The 27,478-nt window shown below is 40.9% G+C and overlaps 1 protein-coding gene across 1 annotated transcript in view; it reads right to left on the bottom strand.

Moving 5' to 3' along the window:
- HSPBAP1 (HSPB (heat shock 27kDa) associated protein 1) overlaps nt 1-18,546 on the bottom strand; it is a 29,457-nt gene extending 10,911 nt beyond the window's left edge. The window contains exons 1-4 of the mRNA XM_014938800.1: nt 14,514-18,546; nt 8,801-8,985; nt 4,650-4,786; nt 1,342-1,513 (exon numbers count right to left, since the gene is read on the bottom strand). Coding sequence (XP_014794286.1) covers nt 1,342-1,513; nt 4,650-4,786; nt 8,801-8,985; nt 14,514-14,652 — 633 coding nt within the window. The 5' untranslated portion in view covers nt 14,653-18,546. The remainder of the gene's footprint in view (nt 1-1,341; nt 1,514-4,649; nt 4,787-8,800; nt 8,986-14,513) is intronic.
- Nucleotides 18,547-27,478: the final 8,932 nt, after the last annotated feature.

Genomic DNA, 27,478 nt, shown 5'->3' with positions numbered 1-27,478 from the left:
GGATAATGAAATGCTGAATGAGTGTGGCATTTTTATCAATAGTAAAATTTGTTCTTTGTCCTTTAAATTATTGAACACTGCACCTTACAAAGTGCAGAGTGCGAAACTAATCATCTGCTTTAGGAGTACAGCTAGAGCTAATGTACTGCAAACAACCAAGGCTGGTGACAGATATTCTCCATTTGCAACTGTACCAGCAGAAGAGCATGCTCTTCCCAGCTGACAGACACCATCCTCTTGTTGGAAACTACCATCCTGCCTCAGCCTGCCATCTCTCCAGCTCGTGGGAGTGCTCCTTGCTCTACCTCCTCAGCATTACCTCGATTAGCAAAAATCCATTTTTTAAATTGTTGAAGGCAGCTGGGTTTGCCAGCTAGGGCCAAGGGAGCACTCACAGGAGCCGCTGAGCTGGCAGGTCAAGAGGTGACCACGTCTGGCAGGACAATGGTGAGAAGGCTCTAGAAGGGGCATCTGCACTGTCTGAAGCAGTCGGAGCAATGGACATTGCAAAACTCCTTTGAAAAGGCCTGACAGTTTGAGATGCACAGAAGTGCTTTACAAGGACATGCGCTGCTGAACAAATGAAAAAGGGTAATTCAGACTCCAAATACAGAGCGTGTTGATTAAATAAAGAAGGACATTATTTACGGCAGCAGACTAGGAATTAAAGAGTCCTGAGCCCTACTCCCATACTGCTGCCGACTGCCTGTGTGCAAGGCAGGCACTTATAACACAACTTTCTCAGTAAAAGAGGGTTAATAATATCCTCACATCCTCATAAAGCACCGTGAAACCGCTGGATAGCGCGCACTTTCTCAGTAAAAGAGGGTTAATAATATCGAAACCGCTGGATAGCGCGTGCTCTAAATGCATGTATCATCGTTACAATTCTCTGCTATTAAAGCAACAAGTTGGGCCAATGTTCCCCGGTGAAGGTTATTCTCTATGAAAATATGAGTTCCTTTGCTGGCTCTGCACGCTCATTAATCAAATACATTTTATGGAACATACTGGTTTCAGAGCAGACAGGTTGGAGTACCGTTCAAGAAAGTGTTAAAGCAGACAAATTGGAGGTGATTGCAAGGACTGTGATGGAATTGCAAGAAGAGCCGATTGAACTAACTCTCCAAATGTTTGCAGTTCTTGTACAAAAAGGGCTAGTAAAGTAACTGTGAGCAAAGAAAGTTCCCGTGCTGAGAGAAATATTTCAAGCCTGAGTGCAGAGTGTAAAGGGAGTGAAGTACCACAGTCGGTTTGTTAAGATTTCCTAGCCCTTAATTAGCCAGTTAAATAATTTACTAGAATTTTCAAACTAACGCAAAGCTCGCATGCGAAGGGTACCTGTCCCGGGCTGAGTGTAACCACATGGGCTGTTGTGTTCCTAAACTCAGGAAAGCATCTCAGATCAGGGTTGGTAACATTGACTTTGCTGAATATGCTGGATTCCTCATAAGGGATCCTGGTGGGATAAAGGAAACTGGTGTCACCAGGTGGGAAGAGGTGCCATCTCTTCCTGAAAATAGAGAGAAGATAAAAATGTATTCAGTGCATGTCAGTTACAGCAAAGAACTAAAGGCAGTAGCAAGGTTTTCAATAAAACATAAATCTGCCTCACTGTGTGAATCTCCTACGCAGTGAGAACACAGGCAGTGCTTACAGGCTGTCTCCTAAAAGTGTTTTTAAAATATTCCACTTCTTAATTTTTAACTGAAAAGATTTACAGCTTCTCACCAATTATTTTTAAAAGGCAGATAAAATAAAATTAAAAAAAAAAAAGCTCTCCCATCTGGTTCCTCCTTCCTCCTTTTTACAGAGCAACACGCAGCATTTACAGATGCTCAGAACATTAAAAATTGCTCTATAAACCAGGGGAAACAGTTTTGTTGGAGACAACGTACTTTCATTCACTGAATGCATAGCTGCTGTACTCATATTTGTTTTAAAAGGAGAGATTGTGTGTTTAGAACAGTAACAGTAAAAGGGTATGGATGCGACCTTCTGTTCTCTATCAGCACCTACAGTACTTTGTTAGTCACAAAACTCTCATTCTTAGTAAAAACCACACTGATGCTCCTACGTCACAGACAGGGCGATGGCATAAATAAAAACTAGAGACATCCACAGAAGCAAACATCCTGAAACATCCTTATTTTCTGGTGTTATGAGTACCACATGATGAAAATGTGGCTTGTGTGGGCCCCTGGGTTGAAGAACTCTCTGGCGTGACTAAATGCTCAGATGGAGCAGGACAGGATCGTTCTGCTCATGAGAGGGGCTTGTGTTCCAGGTTGCTCTCTATGCATCCAAAGAAGTGGGTCAACACACCGCAGTGCAGCACCGAGACACAGACCTTGTCCTCAGGAGCTAATGTCTCCATTTCCCTTACATAGACTAGATCAAAGTCAGAAAAAAAGAATATGCCAGAACTGGTGGTGCCTGTTTTATGGGTACTATAAATGAAATATCTTAGCAGGTACATATGTTATTTAGAAATAAGAGTTTTATATGGCGGTACTTTAGGTGATGGAAATAACCAGAAAGGAATACACAAAGGGAGAATTTATTACATTAAAAGGTGCCAGACAATCAGTACTCCAGTGACCCATGCACTAAGCAACGGAAAAGCAAAGGCAGCACTTTACAGCACAGTTGGGCAATTTGCACAGCTCGCCTCTTTGTTTCAGACTCCAGCGAGATCTTTTTGTCCCTTTCCTTGGTACTCACTACTTGCTTTTTTGCCTACTGCTTCTGGTTGTCAGTTCTAAGTCACAGATCTGAAAATGGGAGAAAAGCAGCCAAATGGCAGAAAACCAGAAGAGACAGGAATAGCAGGATAGCCAGAGCTGCAGAGATCGGCACAGATGGAAGTGCCATAGGCCGCTGACATTTCTTGGTAATTACCAAAGCTACTGCTGGGTGCAAGTACAAAAAATAGTTCTCCTGAAACCCAAGCCCTACTGCAACTTTATTTTGCCCTCCAAGCTAGATCCTCTGAAGGGGCAAAGAATAACCAGGTTTAGGAGGCTCATGGGTTAATCCTGCAGGCTCATGACAAAACAGTATCACCAAGCAAAAAATTAAGAAGCCCGAGGGATGCAAGGAGGAAATTCAAGATAGCAATAAAGGGCTAAGGAGTCGTCCCTGGCTTTCCTGCAAAGGCAAATCTATTTAAGTTTAGCATAAGCTTATATTCTGTTACAAAGCCTGTCTTGTTTGTGAGTCTCAAAAGGGAATCTTTCTGCTCTGAAGAAATACAGGATTCACAAGCTTGTGGAAGTTTGCAATCTATTTATAGGCTTTGCTCTGAAAACAACTTTGTTTTTGCAGGCCATGCAAAGGCTTTTTTCCCTGAGAGGAACAAGGATTTTGTTCTACCTGGGGGGAAGGAAGTACCTTGGGAAGGCAGGCAAAATTGCTCCGTGATGCTGGAACTCTGGCTCGAGTTCAACACCTGGAGGTAGAGATCAAAGAGGCAGGGCAGGTATCAGGTCTGCCAGCATTTTGGTGGATCCTTTAGAGGATATTTAGGCATGTAAGTCTCATGGTTTTCAGTGAGATGTCTGGCTCCTAAACACACTTAAGAGTCTGGACTTCAACGTATGCTGCTTACTGATGCGATCTGAAGTCTACAGGAGCGGCTGCAGCAAAGCGTGGTGCTAGGGGGGGGGGCTTCCAGAGTGTCTCTGCTGCACGTTCTCCCAAGGATCCCAAAGCTGTTTATAATCATGAATGAAAGTCTGTCTGAGAGCTAAACAGAGTTACCCTTCTTACAGGTAAAATGATGACAAACTCACTTGCCTCAGGCCTTAAAGCCAGTCAAGCTGTGGCACTGCCCAGCATAGACGCCAGCGTGCCTGATTCCCAATCACAAGACCGCCAAGATTTTACTGTTGCATAAAAAGTCAGAATAATTAATCGTATTAAAATCCCACTGGCAAATTATTCCTACCGCTCTACACTATCAAACCAAAAAAATACATGTAACTTGTTTTGTTACTCTAGCATTACTTTAGCAATAATAGAAAACAAAAAAAACGCCTGAAGCCAATACACAAGGAAAAGAGAGAAAAAAAATGAGGGGAAAAAAAAAAAGACAAGACAGTATGCAAACAGGCAGAAAGAACAGCAACAAAGCCACAGGCTCCAAAATTAGTTTGGACCCTCAAGTGTCCCTTTCAACTTTGCTCACAGCTGGCTGCTCCCATTCTGATGTTCCCCCTTTAAATTAATTCTAGCAGGCTATTAGAGGCTCTTGCACAGAGAATATTGTAAAAGTCTAAAGTAGTTTATTTCTGTTTTGTTTCTGGGCTTTTTATTTTTAACTCTTTACCTCCTATTTCCAAATTCCTGAATTCATAACTACTAGTAACATTTAAATGTTTATTATTAGATCACATAGCACACAGATCAGAAAAGATCTTCCTCAAACAGAAGAAAATAAAATTGTGTTCTCTCTGTGACTGAGTCAAACTCCAGCCTGCCTGAAGTTCTGTCATTTCTTCTAGAACAGTTCCGATGCTCTTCAGTCATTGGAAGCTTAGAAAACTAAAACAATCTCGACCTAGAATTAATACTTAAGAGTCCAAAACTAACTTTCTAGCACAGTATAACTTTCCCCTGTATTTGTTGTACGTATATGCACTTGTTACCTTCCTTGTACTTGCAACACTAGGTTGCAGCCGTAGGAGTCCAAGTGACAGGGGGTGTTTGCTCCTTCAGAACCAATCCACAGCGTGCTCTCTTTCCCACTTCTTCCAGGAAAACCAAAGTCAGACCATCTTACATCCTGCAGCAATGAAAAGTTATTTAAGTAAGCATCTGACCTGATTCACATCCCATCTTCAGTTCTCTGAGTTTCTTGCCTTCTCCCTCCATCGCTCAGTCACTCTTTATCCACTGCAGCTCTTACTCCTTGGTGGGGTTCCTGCATGCATGGCCTGTGCTCCTTCCTCCAAAACTCTCCTCTCTAGTAGTGTTTCTTCTGCTGACTTCCTTCTTTTTCTGTCCAACTACACAGCCCCCATGGTCTCTGTCTCCAGTTCTCATCCCAGTCGTTCATATTACTCAAGTAGGACTGCCCAGCTGCTTGTGGCCACAGCACCACCCACCACCCACCTCAGCACAGGATTGCTTTTTGAAAAATTCTGATATATGGCATTTAAAAAAAGAAGACTGGAAGGAAGGAAAAATCCCCTATTCTCTTTTCAAACCAATTTGATAATCCATGTGGCACGTTTGTTGTCTCTTTGCTCCCGTCTCAGGGTTCTCCATGTATTATGGAAATACAGACTTTACCCCCCTGGTATGCTGGGTTTTCTATGTTCCTTATTATTTAACAGACACATTCCCCTCCTGCCTTTGCAACTGAGGAGAGAGTGAACTTAAACCAACTCAATTATAGGTCAAGAAAGGGCAGCCCAGGCATGCATCTGCTATGAACATGATCCTGGAGCTTCCTAGTCCATTGATCCTCCCACAAGTAATCCCTTGGGGATGACAGCTGGAACAAGGGACAGTGAGGTATTTTTCACATAGTTCAAGGGTTTTGCAGGATGGCTCAGTAGAGCTTGGATAAAGCTTTCCCATCTTTCTATAGCCGACCCTGCCACCTGCAGGGCCTGATCATTTGTTTATTGGAAAGCGTTTGAAGTCTACTGGCCAGAGCTACTGGTGCCTTCTGGCTGGAGCCCCAGACTGAGCCTTAGGAAACAGAGATCCAATTCCTGGCTTCCTGATGGTCTCGGGCAAATCACTTCATCGCTGAGCTTTATTTTTCCCATCTTGAAAAGAAAGATAACAGTATTTGTTCCATTTCAGTAAAGCACTTTCGGTTATTCACATCACCTGACTTCAGGAACCTAATTTAAGCCTGGCTCCAGCTCTTGTCAGAGCGCTCTCAATCACCCCTCGGAAAAGCCTCTCTCTTCCCACTGTCTATAAAGAGCAAATAGGAGTCTAGCCTCCTAATTTAAGTATGTAAGCTAGCTGCTTGCAGACAGGTGGATGACTATCCCTTTTTAAGATCTATGGGTGAGCAAAACTACAGCTAGACATTATTGTAAGGATGACTTCACCATGACTCTCTATCAGGAAACCCTCAAAATGAGCGATAGCCTTCCCAAAAATTAGGTGTTGCTGAAGATTTTGAATTGCAGCGTTATTGATTTTAAGGATATCATTTGGAAAAAAAAATGCAGACGTTTAATATAAACATTTGTCAAAGGCAGCAAAAAAATCAAAAAGAAAAAGTTGCTCCTATAGATTTCAGCAGCCATAAAATTTAAAATCCAATACAACTATCTCAGTGATAAAGTTAAACGTAACACCATCTCTACACTTTAATCTCACACCTAAATAGTTTTTGTATTTTGTTACAATTTAAGTGGAAAGAAAGCACACATAATCAATATTAGATTTAAAAGAACTTTTTGAAAATGCTGCAGCTGTAGTAAATAGTTGAAGCGATTATGGGTAAAATAGTTTTTAACCAATGAACTGAAAAGGAACTGGTAGGATTACTGAAATCTTGTCACAGTGGGTTCCTTTTCTACAATAAAAAGCCACAGCAAGATGAAATGCAGTAAAAGGTGTTCCAACCATAACAGATGGCACATTACTTGTGAATTATATTTATTTCATTTGCTTCTTATAATGAAGTTAATCTGTACCCGTATGTCACTTTAAAAGGTCTCATTTCTATTTAAACTTCACGCATATATCTTGCTTCTGATTTATATCTCAAATTCTGTAATGAAATATCAACTGAACAAAAAATGTAAGATGCTAGATACTGCTCATAGATTAGAATAATGGAATCATTACCTTAGCCCACACAACTGTAAATGATAAACAGTGCAATCTAAATTTCAAACAACTTCTAAATGGCCCTATTAATCACTATAAATAACAGTGCAGTTGGCCTTCTTTTCCCCTTCAAGTCACCTTACGTAAATCTAAATAAAATCTAAAAAGAAAAAAGGTGTTATCATTAAATTCACACAAGAATGGGAGATAATTTCTATGAAGAACTCTTTTGGCTGGTATCAATTGTGTAGCAGTGTTTCAAAAGCCATACGAGTCTGGAACTGACGGATGCATTTCACTCCCAGGCCTGTGAAACTGGCAGATGACACACACCATATTTGCTTGCATAACACCATCGATTTTTTTTTCCTTCCCAGATTCTGCTTTTAAAAAAATCCCCGGCATAACCATTACGTGTGTCTATTCTAAAATTGCAGTACAATCTGTTGCTTGTTACAGGTCAGGTGACGAGGCTGTGGTGTGACACCAGTGCGATTCCTGAAGCCTCAATTTTGTTCTTGAATGGGGGCGAGGGGGGGAGAAGGAGGTGGGAAAACAGTTGTTTCCTTCAAGCGTGTTTCTACTGACCAAACGAAGCAGCAGGCTATTCAGGTCTTCTGAGCTGCTATTATCTTGTGCCATGAAACACAGGAAAATGATGTCTCTTGAGGCAGAAAGAAAGAAGACCGAGGCATGACCACAGAGAGAGGAAGTCACACAAAGATACGGGGAAGCCTGAAACACCCCTGGAGCTCCCACCTTAGTTCAAACAACTCATCCTAGTTGTGCAGCCCAAGTTATGTGCCCCTGGCTGTGTTTCAGCCTGCCAAGGAAGGGAGGGGAGAAAGGCAAGAGCCTCTCCATGCCCAAACCTTACCTTCCCATTAACCACAGCAAAGGAGACAGTCTGAAAAAAAAGACTGAGCATTGAAATACTGCTATAAAAGAATAAAATACATATAAGGAGCACAGGAAATGGTTTCTGAGGAAATAATTAATTTGAAGGGGCTTATCAGTTCATATTCCCTGTCATCCTGCTGATATAGTGTTTGCAGGGAATTATGATTCCACCTTCACATTTCAAACTGGAGAAATGAATAAGGCTTCATTTACTATTCTTTCTTTGTATCTTTTGAAAAAACACACCTTTTGTACAGCTATCCTTAATTTTGCCCTCTTACAATTTGCAAGGAGAAGTAGCAAGAAGGCAGATGAACCAATACATTGAAATAGCAGACAGACATGAAGAAAAGAGAATCCCCCAGATATGTGTCTAATACCTGCATTTGGGAATTGCTATAGATTATGTACTTCCGTGGAGAGGTTACTTCATGTGTTTTACTGCCTTCACAGGCAATCAAGGTATAATAGTTTCTCAGACTCAGAATCTCTCCACCTTGCAAACAGTTAACCTGAATATATGAAGGGAAGGGACTGTGCTACTGGAGAAAATGAGCCACAAAGCAAAACATGGAGCGAAACCGTGTTACAGCCGTGTTGCCACAAGTGAATCCAAGTCATCAAATCCTCTCTCCTGCGTGGAGCTGTTAATTGGGGTACCATTGGGGTACAAGCTGGATCGGGGACAGCAGGGTCTGGAGTCTGCAACACCCCAGGCCTGCTGGCTGTTTGTCATCTCCAGATCCTATTCCCACCTCACTTCCATACCTTTGGCAGAGCTGCAGAGGTCACACACAGGGCTGGGTGCTCCCCGAGCCTGCCCAGTCACGGGATGATGCTGGGCTAAATGGGAAGGGGAGAGCTGCCAACCTGGCATTTTCCTTACTTGTGGGGTTTTTTTAAGTACATATGGAGATCCAGAATTTTAGATGGCTGCCACTTGGTACTAGTTCTGCATTAGCCTGAGAGCCCAGAGCTTTTATTTCAAAATTTTAAATGGCCAAAGGAGCAGAGAGGATGTACCGTAGGGGTTGCAGAAGCTACAGTAGATAATGTGCAATGATTAAACTAGAATGAGATAATATTATTGCTTTACCTGGAAAATTTCTGGCTTGTCTTCAAATATCCTGGCAATGTATTTGTAGTCAGCGTAAGCCCAATATTTGGAGAACTCGTAACAGCTGAATGGTCCAGAGGGGCAAGAAGGCTCCCCACAACTCCAAGCCAAGAACTCTTCAAGTGTAGCCTCCACATAGCTACACCTGGTTTCAAACTGGGGAACTAGAGCAACAAAACAAAAGCTAAATATTACATAAGCACAGAAACAGTACAAATAATACATAGTTTCTCTCTCAGCTCTGGTTAAACACAACCAGAGATATGAAGTGAGACTAGGTGGCTTGACTCTGGTCAATAATCACCCGGCTTACAATTTAAGTCTGAGACTATTGCTTTTTCATTACGCTTTAAGTGAATGGCTGTTACTTTGAATTTGCTGTGAGGTAAAAGCACACCTATAGTCCGTATTGTTCATGCGCAAGGCACCCTTAAGCACAGTAACTCAATAATACCCCCCAGTCCCCTAAACAACTGAGAGCCTGTCCTTCACTTCATCTCCCTTCTTACGTGTGAGCTGCAAATGTGCCCACAAGTATTTGTGTACCCTTCATTTTGTCTCCATGGATTTATGCAGATGGACATGTTCATCTTTCCCACCTAAAGCAATAACCAAATCAGCACAGTAATGCGTAAGAAGCAAATTATGGAGCTACACACGGTGCCAATGATCCATCTCAAATGCTGTGTGTCCTTATTTTTCATTTGGGACTGACAAAAGCATATTGCGGCGTTCCTTGGCAGACATAAAAGTATTTACCAGCAGTGTTTTGCTCCCGTCATGCTTTGGTCAGGCTGACTGATGCAGCCTTTCAGCTCAAGGTCAGGTCACTTGGAAGGCCCACAAGATAGCCCACATCACAGCATACTTTCCTTCTGGTCAATCAGAAACCTTCATTTCTCACAGCCGCTAATTGTGCCAGCTTCAAAGAGACTTATCCAATGTTAAAAAAAAATACATAATCACTCACTTTACTATAACTACTACTGGGAAAAATTACTGCAGCCTGCATGAATGACAATGACAGAGCTGCAATTTAACCTTGTGTAACTTGCAGAGAGCTGCTCAGAAATGGGACCCTTTCACTGTTGTGCAGCAGCAGCTCCTCGTTCTTTACTGCTCTCATTTTGTTATCTCAGCAATCCCCATAGAGTCTCATACATTTGTTCCTACTCCCTTTGGGCGGGAGAACAGCTTTTAGAAACCTTTATCGCTATCATTTTGCTGTTTTGCATTGTAGTAGCCTAGGTAGTGGTTCTCCTTCCCCTCACTATCAAATTCATTAACTAAAAATGTCCGATAAGCCCCACTATTCAGCAATCTGTAACCCGGGTTTGTGCAGTAGAAGGGCTTCCTACCCCAGAACTGCACATAAGACATATAAATCACCTTCAATAACCAAAACCCCCTATATGTGATTCCCTGCCTACGTTGCGGTCCAGTGCTCCCTCCTGATACCCAATCATTAGTGCAATGCACACCATTTTACTAAAAGATGGTCTGATGGAAAAATTAGATAAAAGATTCAAGCACCACTGAAGGTGGCTCAATATCTCTATTATTTTGATGAGAACAAAGAGCGCTCAGGACACTGCCTATTTTTCAAGACAACTCGGGAGCAAGTGTTTCAAAGGCAAGAAATATGCTCTTTCTACCACACAGCGTATTTCGCTCTGAGTTTGATTTGAAAAATCCCAACTGTGAAAAGCAAAACTATCTTCTAGGATACAGTCTCCTCAGGGCACGGTTCTTGGTTTAATTTATAACTCGTTCAGTACCAAGGTGTGGGTGCTTATGGAAAAATAAATAGTAATAAGAAATGTATTTGGGTAACCTAGATTGCTTAGATGGATTTGTAGACTGCAACTAAGGTGAAAGTGTTAGCAATGGGCAGCTGAAAGCAAGATTATTATTAACCAATTTGCTTAATGACTAAAAGCTGAAGGTGTTTTGTAATTGATAAATTGTAGATTTAGCCACATAAGTTTAAAGTAAGCTACCAGTGCTGTCTGATGACCCAGTATCTGGAGGCATGATATCCCAATAGTCCTTCGATATCCCACCTAATGCCACAGGTTGAAGCTGGAGGGAGGGAGAGAGGGAAGAAGTGCTTTTTGGGGAAAACAGCTCTCCTCCTTAGTTAAGTTCTGGTCCTGACAGACGCCAAATATTGCTCTACTCTAAAGACAGTGTTAGTAATGTATGCTAAGGGAAATGTAGAAAAAATAACAGCCTTAGAAAATACCCTAAAGTTCCAGAAATGAATTAAATGAAATGCCTCCTCCATTTCTTTAAATGTAAAAGAAAACCAAATGTCTTTTCTCAGCTGCTGGGGAAATAAAATTATTTAAATGAACAACCCAAGCAAGGAATAACCATTTAATACTATAAAAAAAAGCACAGGCACACTCACAAACCAAAAAACTGACTGTCCACATCCAACTTCAATAACCACCTCAAATCTCAGCTTTATGCAACATTTATTTAACCTACGGTATTCATAATATATTTTCAGTCTCCTATTCAGCGACTGCAGCCCCTCTCTATATTAAACCTCAGAGGCTTGAATTCTTTTGCCATCCTCAGTGGTAAAACCTCTTGGGCAGACGTTGCAGCCCTTTTCTATCCAACTGTACATCTGACAACACCAGTTCTCTCCAACATCTCTAAGAGTAATTTCCTCCAGAGATCTTGTGACTCATAACTGATCAGCATGACAAACTCTTGCTCTCTCCAGCTTCTTCACAGTAAACTCATTGTTTATTCATTTTGCTACACAACCCGAGAAAATGGTCAAAATAAGAAACGCCTGTGTACAGACGTCAGTTATGTGTAAGCTTTCTTCTTCCCCCGTAATTGCTGGTGTGCTCCAGGTACATGAGTTATGATACTACATTTTCTCTGCCAGAAACTCAACTTCTGTAGTTGCTCCACACCTTTTATCCCACCTCAGAAAAATAAATCCTTTAGCACAGCTGGAACAAGATGAATAGGGATTTCCTGATTAACAGTACCTTCATTGTTCTTGTAATGAACGCTGGTACTCTCTCTGGAGGTATCTTATCTCTGTCAATGCTTAATCCTCTGACTGTACTTTTTCCCTCTTATGGACACATAGTTTAACTTGTGTAATCACACAGAACACTATCAAACACACAAACGTAGGTAGGTACAAATAATACACACAAACAATACTGCTAGCTCCCACGTTTCAAATGTGCCTTCTACATCCTTATGCCTCAGGAAGTTCCAAACTAGCAAGAAAAGCAAATATAAAATCCAAGCAATTACCGCCAAGTTGCCCCATCTGCAGTTCTCACTATTTTACACTAAGGAATCTTCAGTTTGGGAATCCTCACCCAGGCTGCAGATGTGGCACTAAAGAAATATGAGAAGTTGTCAAAGTAAGAGTTCTTCCGGATGAACCTCGTGGCTTAAATAATCTCAGAAACCTCAAAGCAGCCATTTCAGAGTGACAACAAAATATACCTACAGCAGGAGAACAGTTTCTTTCTTTCACAAGTTTCAGACTCCGTGGCAGGAATGGTCCCATCTAGTCTTAAGGAAATTAATCTACTGTAAAAATGAGGAATATTCAGAGACAATTTTAGTTGTATTCTCCTGTTGCTTTTTCTAACCACATCACTGCCTCTGTTTCATCTGGGAAAGTTAGTGTGAACAATTATAAGGAAGAGAGGTCCTTGCTGAAAAACAATGTTAAGCACACAAGAGTGAGACTAACCATCTTCAAAATGACAGTGGCACATGAAATGCATTACATTATTTCAGATTCTGAGGTGGCTTGGCTAATGGCTTCACTAATACATCCTTACAATGCAAATCTCATTCGGTTACAATCCCTGAAGACTCTACCCATTTTCTTGAAGACATTTCTAGCTCACATTAGCATATAATGGAAGTTCCTGGAGACAAACCAATTGCTGCCTAGGGATCGATGCCTTTAGGAAAAACCTAAATACAGAGAGATGCAACTTCAAGATACAAATTCCAATTTAAATTCACTCTATATTCCTAGTAACTACAAGTTACTGTTAAAAGGTGACTCTTATCTGCTTAGTTGGTAGTATCAATCCATCACTTAGCTACATAACACTCTGTCAATCCCATTAGAAGCTTCCCCAGTTGGAATACCCATTTGGCTCTCATAAAGTGTCTACTAATTAAGGAGACTAGGACCAAAATCATCCTTATACCTGGTAAGCCTTGCATATTACAACTAAGATATATTAACAAGGTATCAAGGGAAATGTCATATACATGCAATTTCTTTCCTGTTGGCAATGGGATGCCTTTTACTTGTAGTGCAAGAACTGGCTGATCCCTCATCAAACTCCAGAGATATTGCTGTGAAGATGTGTACCAATGTATTAATTCTACACCTCAGTTAACCCATCTGTAGGAAGTGAAAAATAACATCTGCTTTCCCAAGAATGGCACAGGAATCATTAATCCATGTTGGTAAAATGCTCTGAAATCCTAAAATGCCAAGCATTTTCCCCTTAACACTTCTTTCTGTTTCATCACTTCTCTTGCAAAAATTGAACATGAAATAATATGGTCATGATGCTGTGAAGAAAGAAAATTTCACACAGTGTTGTTAAGTAAGATAATGTGATGTAATCCTACAACTTCTACAGGAACTGGCAGACCCTCATCTGTAGCCTTTGTGCAGACCCTACATTCCAAGAAAGAGGTGGTTCAACTGAAGAAGGTTAGAGGAGTGCAGAAAGAATAGCTAGGTGGGATCTAAAAAAACACGGCTTACATTTAACATTCTTTAAAAACTGGATTTGTCTGGCCTAGCAAAAAAAAAGATTGAATGTAGACAAGGTACTTTAGGCAAAAGGGAGAAAGTATATGGCAAAATATATTTGGTATGTGGCTGAGAGGGAAAAGGATGTACAGGGCAGGAATAAAGCAATGTGTAAACTCTAAAGTGGCCAGCAGATTGCCGCCTTGGAGCATGCTTCCTGTGTCTTCCCTCCCTGCTATTAAACTCTCACCCTGGAGAGACTGTGACTAGTATTGTGTGGCTACAGACAGAAATGTAATATTTAAAATCAAGTGCAAAAATTGTCTTTCTCCTATGGCGTGTTCCTAGATGTCTGAAAGAAGCTGGAGGGGTAGAGGTGAAATTATTGTGCTGGTGTCAAATGATTTTCTTAATCATTGCTTTATACTTCTATAGCATCTTCCATCCCAGGACTTTAAAGTATTGAAAATAACCACAGTCTTATAAAACCTCCGAAAGGAAGGTGAAAATTATCACCCTTACCCAGATTAAAAAAAAAAACAAAAAACCAAGAGAAAATAGTTAATTGGCTAATTTTTTAATGCACTGAGGTTTGTGGATATGGAAGCTCAGCTCACATAAACATCTGAATCATGTAAAAGACCAGGACCAAGCACACATACTACAAAGTCAGGAAAGAAAACGGAGATGCTGGATTCTCTTATGTTAGTGTTACTCACCAGGCTTCCTACTAAGAATAAACACACAAAAAAGAGAAAGGAGAGTTTGCACTGTTGGCCAAACCCGGTGCCCTAAAAGCCAAGCCAGTGGTGAAAAGTAGTACACTAGCGAGTGGACAGTGATAACGGAGAGACAGAGGATTGCAGAACCTTAGAAAAGAGAGTTATGACATGTAACACCGGTCCACCTCAGTCTCACCTAAATCCATGGTCTTCAGACCTAGCCTGAACTGGATTGTCTTCCCATCCAACACCGCAGAAAGGTATTTCGTATTCCAGCGTAGGGCTGGCCAGTCGCCAACCATGTTACAGAAGACTGCAGGTTGCTGCAGAGACATCACAATTTCCTTGGCCTTCCCAGGAGTAAATGGTTTGACATCTTCACCTATGTAAAAAAAAACCAACAAAAAACCCCAAACAACCAGCTGTAGAGAGATGATTTAGGATACATGAAGTGTTACCTATTATATCCCACAGCATAAGAAACATTAAGAACTAACACCTCTTTTGTTTATGGTTGATTTTTTTGGTTGATATTCTAGATTTTTGTGAAGTCAAATTTCTACTGCAAACACTGAAAGAAGATTCATACACTAAATTAAAGTTTAAAGCGGTGTATTAGCACACAAAATGCAAAAAAAAAAGAACTTATTAAAAAAGACATGTGCTTAGAGTTTTCACTTGTAGCTTAGGCAATAAAGCACTGTAGCCAAACTGTTTAGAATTAGGCTAACAATAAAAAAACCCCTTATGAATAATGTCCAGAGTTTAGAGCACATAAATTTTATGAGTAACACTCTTTCTGCATGGGATTCTTTCCAAGAAGTGTAGAGCATTGTCAGAGATGGTAAACCAGGTTCCTACGCATTTGATTTAAACCAAGAAAAAACACTGTAACCAAACCAGCAGGTATTTTTAAAGTGTTTTAAAATTCTTTTTCATCTACAAAATTTTAGAAAAAGGAAATTGTGCCAATCCAAGAACTAAACTAACGCGAGATACCCACTTACTCCTTTGCTGTTTAGAGATTTATATGCCCCACTGAAACTGTCAAGCTGTAATGCTGGCAACCTTGAATAATCTCAGCACTTTCAGAACAACTTTTCTTTAGGGACATATTGAGAAGGAAAACCTGATCTTTTTAAAAAAATAATGTAACAGCTCCATAGAGCTGAAGCAGTGGACTACAACTCCAGATCATAAAAAAAAAATAAAATCCATTCATTGTTTTAACCTCTATTGAAGTTAACTCATCCAGAATTTGTATCTGTATAAGATTTAACACACCAAATCAATACATATGGTTCCCCATGACTCTTTGCAGCTCATTTAAAACAAACCAACCAATTCAATCACTCTATTTAGGGGTCAGATTATGGCCTGGCATGCATGAAGGGATAAATAAGCACAGGACAAGAAAATTCCCTTTACTGCTGGGTGCTAATTTTGCCGCTCGCTCCTCCCCATGCATGGGTGGTGGGACAGGTAGTGGAGAACCAGGATCTCCCACTTAGGACAGCACAGAGGTGGCAGCTGGGAGAAATGCAGAAGATGACCCACCAGGAGCAAAGCTATCAAGGAAGGTTCCTCAGGATTGTTGCAAACATAACAGTTTAAAATAAATGTATGAATGCTGAAATGTGAATGGCAGGAATAAGAGGAGCCCTGTGCATGCTATATGCCAAATCTCTTTGGAAACTTTTTTGAGTCCTCCTTCTTTCAGCAGGGGTAATGCTCCAGCATAGCTGTACTTTCTAGTTTTCTAAACTAAACTGCTGTCTTCATGCAGAAAAGCGGTGGAAGGTAGCAGGGTTGGGCTCTCCTACGGTGAAGGAGTCCCTTCTCACACCAATTTCCAGGGAAACTGAATTGCTCTCTCCTTCCACTTCTCATGGGAAGTCCAGCTTGAAGCTTCAAACAAAAGACCTCCAATATTTTATCTTCATGGAACATAAAATTTTTAAATGGCTTCCCCTTCTTCAGGCAGATGACAGGAAGGAGTTTGGGGTTTGGTTTGTTTTCCATGTTTCCTCCCATACGCAGAGCAACACTTGACAGGATGGTGTTGCTGTGACACAGAGATGTCTACGACACTTGGCCTTCAGTCTCGCGCTCCAGCAACTTGCACAACCAGGACATAAGGAGGTCTCACAGGGACCGTATGCCTTACCATATGGTCTTCACTACCCCCGGAAGGAGGCTCTGGGGGTTTCTGAGCAATAGGTTCGTATACCTTGAGGGAGTGAGTCCAGAGAAGGCAAAAAGACCATATGGAGACACAAGGGCGTGTGCTGGTGCAGCCACCAGGAGCTGGCTGTCGGCGTGGTAAGAGGTTAAAGCTCAGCATGTTTTCTCTCAGTGATGTCGTTCAAAGGCTAAAGGCGAGACTCAGTCCAGATCTGAACACTCCCAGAGGGGTTTATAAAACTTCTTCTCTCTTTAACTGGTGCAATTATAATGTCATAAAGAGGTGGCTTTCATGATGCGGGAGCTGGCTGGCCTTAGGTACCTTTCAGGTTTTCCAACTCATAAAACTGAAATTATTCCTGCTCAGGCTAAGTTTATCACCGCATGGTTGTCTTTTTGACTGCTGAATTGTTTTTGTTTTAATGGCAGTGCATTTAATTATTTTAGAGGATGTAAATCCAAAGAACTGCAAGAAATTGGTGGCACATTTTTGGAGGATTTTGTGAAGCTGAGTTTTATTGCAAAAGCTCCTGTTTACCCTGTAACTTCAGCCAACAGTTGGGATGTGCTACAAAAGCAGAAATTTTACTGGGAGAGGCAGGAAGGCTCAGTGAAGCCAACTGTTGATTCTGTGTGGCTTTCTAATGTGATTTCCACACGCACATTGTGCTTTTGAAAGGTGTGGTTTTAACCGCAGTGAATATACAGCGGGAAGCTCAGAGCCCAAGCTACTGGGATCCTTTGTCTCAATGCCAAACAAAAAAACCCCCACAATTAGACTAAATAGCCTCTCCTCTACTGAACATTAACTGGAGGAGTTTTCTTCATGTCACCATGCTTTATTCAGTTATAAACCTATTTCCCTATAATATTTAGAAACAATGAAAGAGGACAGTGTGTCTCAACAAGATGCTAATCATTCCTCTCTTCAAACAGTATTGAAATCATTCTTTAATGAGTATGTATCTTTTCCTGATATAGATAAAATAACCACGTACAATACATATGATATAATCAGCAGTGAAGTCTGAAATGCTTTAGAAAATTTAAAGCATTAGATAAATCAACATTAGTCCTCTTGCAAAGACAAATGGGGATTCTTGCTAATTTTGTGCAAAGACTCTTTTTAAGTGTCTTGATTCAGTTTTATGTATTCCTTGGTGAGAACAGCAGTCAGCTAAACATAATTCTTTCCCCATAATATTTGTCATGCATATCTAAATGCCTGTTAGAGAAAAGGCACGCAATAAAATGTAAATATAATATACTCCATCAAATAGATATTATGATAATTTGGACAACTCTGCTCATGACCAACAGAGATTTCTGGTGGAACTATATACTGTAAGGGTGGTAAAAGGTAATTAAAAGATATATCTGAAGGTATTCCTTGAAAGAGAGATTTGAAGAAAAATTTGTAATTTAAAATAATATAATCTTTTCCTTACTTACTGTTATCATAACTTCACAAAGACCTCATAAGCTGGGCTCTTGCTTCCTAGTATTTCCTAACCTGAAATTGATGGTAATTATTTCCTAGGCAAAACAATTTGGACACAGACGTCTCTAAGTAAAAGGTGTATAAATAAAACATGTTGCAAAGAAACAAAATGCCTGTGGCAAATCCTGGGCACTAGATATCAAATTCCTACAGGAGATCTGGTAGCAGGAGAGAATAGAAATGCATATTCCCTTTGAAAAGAAAAGCTCTGTTGGAGTCTTCATTTTCTCAGTTGTACTCTGATCCAAAAGAGAAAAGGAATACTGTTAAATTAGTTCTTTCCATCAGGCTCAACAAATGATGTGGCTGCACAGTACAAAAGGAAGCAGGAATAATTTGTCTCATGTTTTGCCTTTACACAAGGCATGTAAAGAATCCAGCCAGGAACTGAAAAACCAAACAAAGTTTTTGCTCGAGTTTTGTAACTGTGACAGCTTATATAATTGGCGAAAAACGTAGGTGTTCTTTAGAAAGGTAACACATTGCGAAATAGAGATCTTCCAACTGATAAAACAAGGCTCTCCAGTCATCTTTACATGAAGTCTTGTCAAATATGAAGCCTTACCCAGACCTCAGTAGTGAGGGCAGGTAAAATAAAAGCGATGAATTGGCTAAGTACTTTCCAGTAGATTTTTGTGCTTCTAAGAGAGAAAATAATTTAATGTTTCTGATTAACGATTTTTCCGAGCAACTGAGCGGGGTTTGGGAACAAAGAGTTTAGCATAGCAGGCAGTCTGACAAAAAGTGGACTTGATCAAAGTTGTTCAGAAGTTAAATGTACTGCCATTAAAAAGCTAAATGTACTATCATTCATTTGAAATAATTTAGCAAATTAGAAGAGTTCATTAGTGCGTGGTAGTTGGCTTCTGCCAAAACACCCTGCTGCTTAAATATGAGATTTAATTGAGAGGTATTAAAATTATTTTCTAAACGAGGGAGTAGAAGGAAATCCTGACAACGTATTTGTTATAAGCATCACCAAATTGTTTTTCTTGCAAATCTGTAATGCTTCATCATTCTTACTTCTTTTTTAAAAAAATGTACAAAAAGTTAAAAGAAAAAAACGGTATTCTCAGTACATTAATACAAAGCATCCAGGTCACTCAAAAGATCAACTAACCTCCCAAATCTTAACTATCCAACAACTAGGACTAGGAAAAGAGAAGGTATGGGGGAGGATGGGGAAATTCCCCAAACCAAAGAGAAGTGACTTGGCTTGGAGGTCAGACTTAATGATTCCACAGTACATTAGCTCTGTAAATGAAAAAACAACTTTAAATCATCTGCATGTGATTACAACGTTATGCACTGTAATCAGCCTGCTCTGGGCAAACAGAATGCACCTAAATATACACCAGTAGTTTTCAGGATATACCGCGTGAACATCTAGGTATTACTTCCTGACCAGTTATTGCTGTTACTATTATTTTTGGCTCCGGGTATGTCAGTACTGCAGACGCAGCATAGCTGGGGGGCATCTAACCTAGATTTCCATAGGTATTTTGGCTGCTGAAGGATAGTTAGCAGCAGCACGGAGCCTCTCAGGATAGACCGGTCAAACGCATCTCTGCACTGGTGAGACTGGTACCTGAAGCTTATTCTGGGAGCCTGAAGCCAACACACCCTTCCTTGCCCTCCGTGTCTGCTGCTGCCAAGGGATGGGAACAACAGAAAAGAGGGCAAAACAGGAATTTGTGCCCACTTTCCAGTCCTGCTGTGGCTGAGCACTGTATGGTTTTTCTTACAGTAGGTCTGAGCCACTCAAAATAATGAAGTAAGATAAGAGTGTGGGTTATGCCCTCAAACCTCAAACTGTCCTTCCAATAAAAAAAAGGAAATAGCTACTGGGCTTCTTAGGGGTGGAGTAAGAGGTTGTTCCCAGAATACAGCACTGCTAAATGACAGTGTATCATCTCAAGCATACAGCAATGAATTGCCTTCCTAAATTCCCTAGGACTCTTCCTAGAAAGCTCTTCCTGAACCCCTGGCCAGCTCCTGCCTGTTGTCTCTTCCCCTCCCATCCTGTAGTGCACTCTTAGAAAGCAGTGGTGTTGATCTCCAGCTGACTAACCAAACGTTGAATGACCCCAGCTCCTCTGCTCTCCTGTAGTAGAAGAAATGCTTTCCTTTCCCTCATTGTCTTTACAGCTCCTACCTGCATCTCTGCCACTTGAAATATCCCCTTTCCCTCTCAGCCCCTCCAACCCAGGAAAATTAGGATATGCACAACTGACAGAAGTCACACTAAACGTTTTTCCAACGACCTTGGGAAACTTACTGCTGAAAATTGCGAAAAGCAAAGTGAAACATAACCAAACTGCAGCATTTGTCAGATCAATGGCATTTCGCTTTCTTGTGAAGTCTTTGACCAAAACCTCCCACCAGGAGAGACTGTGCTTCCTTAAGTTAGGCTGCTACAATTCCACCTTTCTGTCTGGTTTGGGTGTAAATTACACCCACCTGCTGCCAAGGAAATTCAGTAGCAAAGCCATTCCTTCCCAACACCCCACTGGCACTGATACACATTTCTCACAACATTTCCTAATAGATGGGAAATTTAATACAAACTTAATGCTAACATAACATTATGATTGCAAGTAAGGGAACTGGCACATCGGGGAACTAGCATCTATATTTCTAAGAAAAAAATAATTTATTCATGTTGTAAGTAAAGTTTATTTCTATTTCTAGTCCTAAAACTGATGAATGCACTATATAAAATTTGCTGTCAGAAACTGTAACCATTTATGACTTTATTGTTGTCCTGTCCTGCAAACTTGACTGACAAGAACTTTACAATGACAGCAACAAGAGTATCTAAATCTTCTAAAATACACCCTTTTCCCATAAGATATTGCAGTAAATAGTCAATAATAGTCAACAGTATTCTAAAAAATATGTTTTCCCCATAAGACATTGTAATAAATAGTCAATAAAACAACTGAGCATTTTGAATTTGATCCACAAAGGGGTTATGATGGAAGTATACATGACTTTGTTCACTATTATACTACAGAGGATACAAATTGTGATTAATGACTGAGTCAATTACAGGCCTTATTGTCGGAATGAAATTATACTTTAAAAGAGTAAAAGAAGTGTTTTTGAATTACATAAATTATTGAACTGAAAGAAACCTGAGAGACCCACCATGTGAACCTCAAGAACAGTTTCTGAAGTGCACAATAACCACAATGTGCACAATCAGGGTGTTAGATTCAGGAATATCATTACTATTGGAACACTAAACAAAAAGCATGGCTATTATTCCATCTGTTTACATCGTTCCATTTCTTTCAGCAAGGGTAAAACAAGCAGAAGTGAGCTTAACCTTTATTTCAAGTTGCTATTTCTCTTTAGAAAGGTTCTCATGGAACATGAAATTTGCCTGAAAAACTGTTAACAATGTATGTTTTGAATCTTGGGGTTCATATAAAGAATGCAAAATCTTGCTTTGACATAATGTAGAGCTAAAGATAGATTTGACCTAATACAGCTCACCAAAATGTGAGCTACCAAGCTCTTCTAATTTAATTTTCAAACTTAGCACTTCATTAGTATTAGTTCTCTTTTTAAATATAAATATCAAACATAAAAGAAACTGCTTTTACCAAAAAAGCACAGCCTTGTTACACAGGAGCTTATTTTTCACAACTTTATAATACAACAAGCTGCTGATAGTGGTGTCATCATATCTTTACCATCTTCCCTCCAGAGATTTTCTTTCTCTTTTCTTTTTCAAATAACAACTGCCTGCAAAGTTTCTTTATCTGTAAACACCAAGAGCTAAATATCAGCGAAGATCAAGGACTCTGCAGGCCCAAATCTCCACTCAGATGTGCATGAACTCTTGTTCTAATCAGCTGCACCTGCTTTTCTGGAGACTGAAGGTGACCTTTAATTTTAGAAGAAACCATGACAGTGCTGCTGCTTTGCATTTTGGAAGCTTCTTGTGATATGCAAAATTTACCAAAACTTAGTATTTGTTAACCTATTAGTATATCTGGAAAAGTCCTTTCAGTAGAGGAGTTTCAGTATTTTCAGATTCCATTTAAACAGTAATGTCACTATGTCAACCATCGACTAATTCAATATTAGTATTAGAAACAATAATGTCTTCTATATCCAGTCTTCAAAAGTAAATGGTATTTAGATATTTAAGATCACTCCCTGAGCATTAGCAAAACAATAAAACTGCAAAAGTTTAAAGTTGCACTTTTATACCAAGGCATCCAAAGTGCCTTACCATCGCTTTTATTGAAATACTCTAATAGAAATTAAAATCTCTTGCTACCGTATCTGCTCCTAAGAATCTCATTGTTCCTGTGATCACAAAGCATGGATTAATTTAATCTTAAATAATATATGCCCCCGTTCAGAAAAGCTCAGACATTGAAATAATCAGTTAGCCTCTTCTTTCTATACAGAATTACATGATAGAGTCCCATTTCCAAACAAACATTTTGTGAGCATTCTGTCTTCAAACGGATCTGATCCCAAACACCTTCAGAACAAGGTCTTCAGAAGACTCACTTGGTGAGCAGATGGCATACCTATCATACGACAGCCAACCATGACAAACTCCCTAACGCCTACATCATTAATTATATCAGAGCAACACAGCTACTGCTTGATGCTTCGATGAAAGACAGCAGGAGAACAATGCCAAAGTCTGATCAGAAACGAGACGTATTCACCAGAGACACAATGGACAGTCCAGTACCAGCACAATATGACTAGCTCTTCTGAGACAATGAGATCCACTCTGAGGCAGTCTTAGTCCAAGGAGACAGGTGGAGATTTTTATTCTGTATTCCCAACTCAAGCCTAACTTCCTTGTGTGACTTGGTTCATTTCCATCATTTTCAGGTTTTCAAAACAGGAAACCATCAGTCTTTGAATCTCCCTAACATAATGGGATGCAGAATACTCTGTTGATGTTTGCAGTTACTTGCATATGGTTGCCCTAAATAAAATGAAAGAAAGAACACGGGGGCCACAGTCTGCTGAAGTTGGAGCTCCAACATAACCTCCCTAAAATACTTAAGACCCTGAGCTGTCTAAGTGAGGCAGGGAAGTATCCATCAAAATGAGCTTGGATTAAAGACATCATGCAGCTTCCATCTTCCCCTCAAAGAAGATACAATCATCATCTATACGTTCATTGTTAATGATGAATGGCAGAACACGCAGAAATGGAATACAAAATACTATTAATGCACTCAAAGCTCAAGTCAAGCGTGCCTTCTGCATATTCCTTTTGACAGCTATAGTAAAGAACCTACAGTGTAGTCTACAGGGAATCTGGTGAGATGTCTTTCACTGGCCAACCACAATAGTACTCCACAAGAAAAAGGAGCCACCCCATCTCCCTGAAGGACCTTGCAATGGGCTCTGGCTCACCACAAACCTTGGAATCATCTCCACCACAGCAATCACTTTGCAATGTGGATATACACAGCCTCCAATCAAAAGGCATAACTAAGTGCCCACTGGATAACATTGATATTTGAATTTAATAAAACTGTTCAGCTTTCATAAGCTGAAGATGTGTCTGTATTTTCATTTCTTGTTGATACTAGAAAAAAGGAAACACTGTAAAACCTTTATTCTCATGAAGGACAAGGAAATCATTGTATGACGTTGCAGCTGGAAGTCTACCTATCTTGATAAAAATGTAAGGCAAGAAAAGATGCTGAAAGGTACAGAGTACACAGATTGGAAGGTGCCCAAACCAAGCCCAAAACTGAGCAGATCCCAAACAATCAGTTTTTAAGTAACTAAAAGGAAAGGAATGTCAAAAGTTGATGAGGGAAGAATGGGATTTGCTCACACCTCACAGGCCCAACTTCAAGGGTGTTGCTCAAGATGGGGGCTGTAAAGAAGAAAATCATCACAGTTCCCTGCTGCATTAGTGCTGTTCACAGCAGCTCTGAAACCACATTGTCACAACTCCAGCTGAAGTCTGGAAGTTGAGGGAAATCCCTGGAAAACAGGCCTCTTTTTGGATGCTGGAAGGAATGCCAGTAAACACCACTTTTGAATCTTTGATTGAATTTCGGGTCCTGCCCTTTTTGTGCCAAAATGCTTGTAGCCTTTGTAGGGTATGCAATCAATTGCTACTGGACAGGTTGTGACATACGAGTTGACACAAAGAAGTACAAGATTGTCCACACAATGTTAGGAGTTGTTGGGAGAGAGGTATCAGAAACAAGGGGATGCTGAAGTTCATCAAATCTCTCTGAAGAAAGTCACATGGAAAGCAAATGTGTCAAAACCCTGATGACTGGAGGGGGCAAATGGCACTTCCTAATGCACTAGGAACCGGGGGCTGCACATTGAAGGGGACAGTCTCCTGGACTGCTCAGCTCAGCTATTACATGATAGGTGTGTTTAAGCTGAATTGGACTCTCCAGATGCCTCGAGGTTGTAACAAACCTGTCAAGGCCCCCAGTTTATTTTAATAAGCCAGGCTTAAATCAGCAGAGTCTCGGTGCCAACCCATAAGCGGATCAGTGAGGCCTGCCTCAGGGATGGGACGAGCATCTGGCAGCAAGAACAGCTTCAGCCATGTAATTTTTATCCATCACCTCTAGTCTATCAGAGCTCGAGGCCGGCAACTCCTAAGATGAATTCCAGAAGGTTTTAGGCCGGAAACAGGCAGATAGGCATGGATATGGAGAAGCAACCACCTTGAGAGCTTTTAGGATTGAAATGGAGCCACCTACCATTAGATATACTATCATGGTTGGGCAATTAGTAATTGGATGGGCTTCTGTATCACAATTTTGGTTCTAGGCACCATTAAGTCCATGCAAGTGCTGCTATAGGCATGAAAGTTCTGGGCCAGGAGACAAAATAACCTTTCCATTTGGCTGAATGTATGTGCACTTCATCTGATATTATTCAAATCTCTTTAGCCACATTATAATGAGGTTAAAGCAAGAAAAGATTTCCCCACCCCAAATATTACAAATGTCAGTAATGAGAACAGTAAAAATGTCACCACACGGAGAAAAGAGTGAAATTAGCATATTTAGGGAAGTATTATACCCATGAGTGAAATAATACAATCAGCTAGCTGCAAGATAAAGCTAATTTGGTTTCCAACAGTTTATCAACAATGCACTGCTCCTTTACATTAACAAATTTAAATGGTACCATATCCTGCAAACAAGAATAATTCACACAGAATATTACAGTGTGTTAATTAAATAGCTGGAATAGAAAAGGTCAGGCCATGACTGAAAGATGCGCATATGGGTTGTGAAGCTATGAAAAGACGGAGCGATTTCAAATCAAGCAATTAAAATAAATTATTTAAATCATGATTAAGTCATAGCAAATAACCCCGGGTTTTCTGAGCCTATGTTGACAGCTCCTTTCTTTTGTTGCTGTTTCTCAGAAATTTCTCTTTCTTGCTGACCCACGCAAAAGACAAAATATCTTTTAGCCCATCATAAGATGAGGTGGCTTGGATAAATTATCAAAGCGTTATCCTGCTTATAGTCAAGTTTTTTATTTTACTATGCAGGTAGTAAGAGGCAAGATTCGCAGTTAAAGGACACTGCAAAGCCCTGCTTGCCTTATCTCTGGATGGGCTTCCTGCCACAAAACCAAGAAACCCACACAATTGCTACAGTTAATTGAAAAATGTTCACAGAGAGAAATATTTTTTCACTTTGTTTACTTCTGCAAATGACAGCACTTCGTCTTTGGCACAATGCCACCAAATCAATTATATTATAGAAGTAACATAGCCATTGTAAATTGAAAGAACATTTTGGCATAAGCTAAACTATGCTGAGCTGGTAATGTATGGAAAAAGACATAGTAAAACAGGGAATTAATCTTACTTGGAGCCCCAAAGCACTACTGGAATATGCACTGGTCACGATAAAATCTGAATCTTGTCCAATATTTTTAACCGTATTTTATTTTTGTCCCTACAGTTGTACACAGCAAGCTTAAATTTTAGTTTGTTACCATCCCTATGTCTCCCCATTTTTGTAATTGTGCATGAATTTTATTTTATTTTATTCTGGGGGAATTTCCTGAACTTTTCTAGACAAAGTCTCATTTTCTTTTCGATCACAGTTCTGCTGATTTCAGTTGGTATAAACTTCCTTTTTCCACCTTCAGTCCAACTTCTAATTTGAACCTCAGTCTAGCAAACAGAGCTGTGTGGGCTAAACAAAATGCAATGCCCGTATGTTTTGTGAAGATTTCATGGGAGTGCGTGGTTTTGGCTGCAAAACCGTGGGACGGGCACCACATGTGAAGTTCAGCTGTCTGCTGCCCAGCACATCACCAGTTTCACCATGGGTGCAGGGTCTAAAACCAGCCCCCCTGGGTCCTGCAGCTCAGCTCTCACCCAATTAAGCACACAGGCATTTACCAAGCCAACTTCCAGGCTTTGTGACAGAATGCCTGAGCGAGCCAAAATGAAACACCTCATTTTTTTTTCTTGCAGGGAAGATGAAGCATTATGCTGTGTATGAACCATTGATTGTACGACAAGGGCAGATGGTAGATATACAGATAAATACGTAACCTAATGGAATGAATATATACTTAGAATCATAGAATGGTTTGGTTTGGAAGGGACATTAAAGATCATTGAGTTCCAACCCCCCTGCCATGGGCAGGGACACCTCCCACCAGACCAGGTTGCTCCAAGCCTCATCCAGCCTGGCCTTGAACACCTCCGGGGATGGGGCATCCACAACTTCCCTGGGCAACCTGTTCCAGTGTCTCACCACCCTCATAGTAAAGAACTTCTTTCCGGTATCTAATCTAAATCTCCCCTCTTCCAGTTTAAAACCGTTACCCCTTGTCCTATCACTACACTTCCTGACAAAGAGTCCCTCCCCATCTCTCCTGTAGCTCCCTTCAGACATTGAAAGGCCGCTATAAGGTCTCCCTGGAGCCTTCTCTTCTCCAGGCTGAACAACCCCAGCTCTCTCAGCTTGTCCTCATAGAAGAGGTGCTCCATCTTCAATCTATTTAAATGATAATAGTTTCTAATGAGCTTAGGGTAGCCCACGTGATGGTATATTCACCCCAATTATTTTAAAATGCATTTCAGTGCAGGCTGTAACTGAACCCTACCTTCCTTCCCCCCCTCCCTCCCAATTCGGACCATGGCTTGTGACCACCTCAGCACAAAACTATTTTCTTCTCCCTTTAGAAGGCCGGACCCCCCCGGAGAAGCCCGGCTGCAGCGCTTCCCTCCGTGACCGTTTCCCTCCACGCCTGCCGCAGGGCCAGCCCGGCTCCGCGGCGGCGACAGGCCCACGCCGGAGGGGGACGTTTCGGAGGAGGAGCCGAAGGAGAGGCATGGAGGCCCCGCTCACGCCCCCACTTCGCCCCCCGCCCCGATCCCGCCCGGAGGGAGGCAAACCGCGCTGCCGGGCCCAGGCCCGGGCCTCGCCGCCCTCCGGGCCGCGCTAGGCCGCAGCGCGGCGGGCCCGGGG

The sequence above is a fragment of the Calidris pugnax genome, unplaced genomic scaffold (assembly GCF_001431845.1).
Source record: "Calidris pugnax isolate Ruff unplaced genomic scaffold, ASM143184v1 scaffold21, whole genome shotgun sequence".
Taxonomy (NCBI): Eukaryota; Metazoa; Chordata; class Aves; order Charadriiformes; family Scolopacidae; genus Calidris; species Calidris pugnax.
Note: the sequence above shows the minus strand (reverse complement) of the source record. Positions and strands in the feature narration are given on the sequence as shown.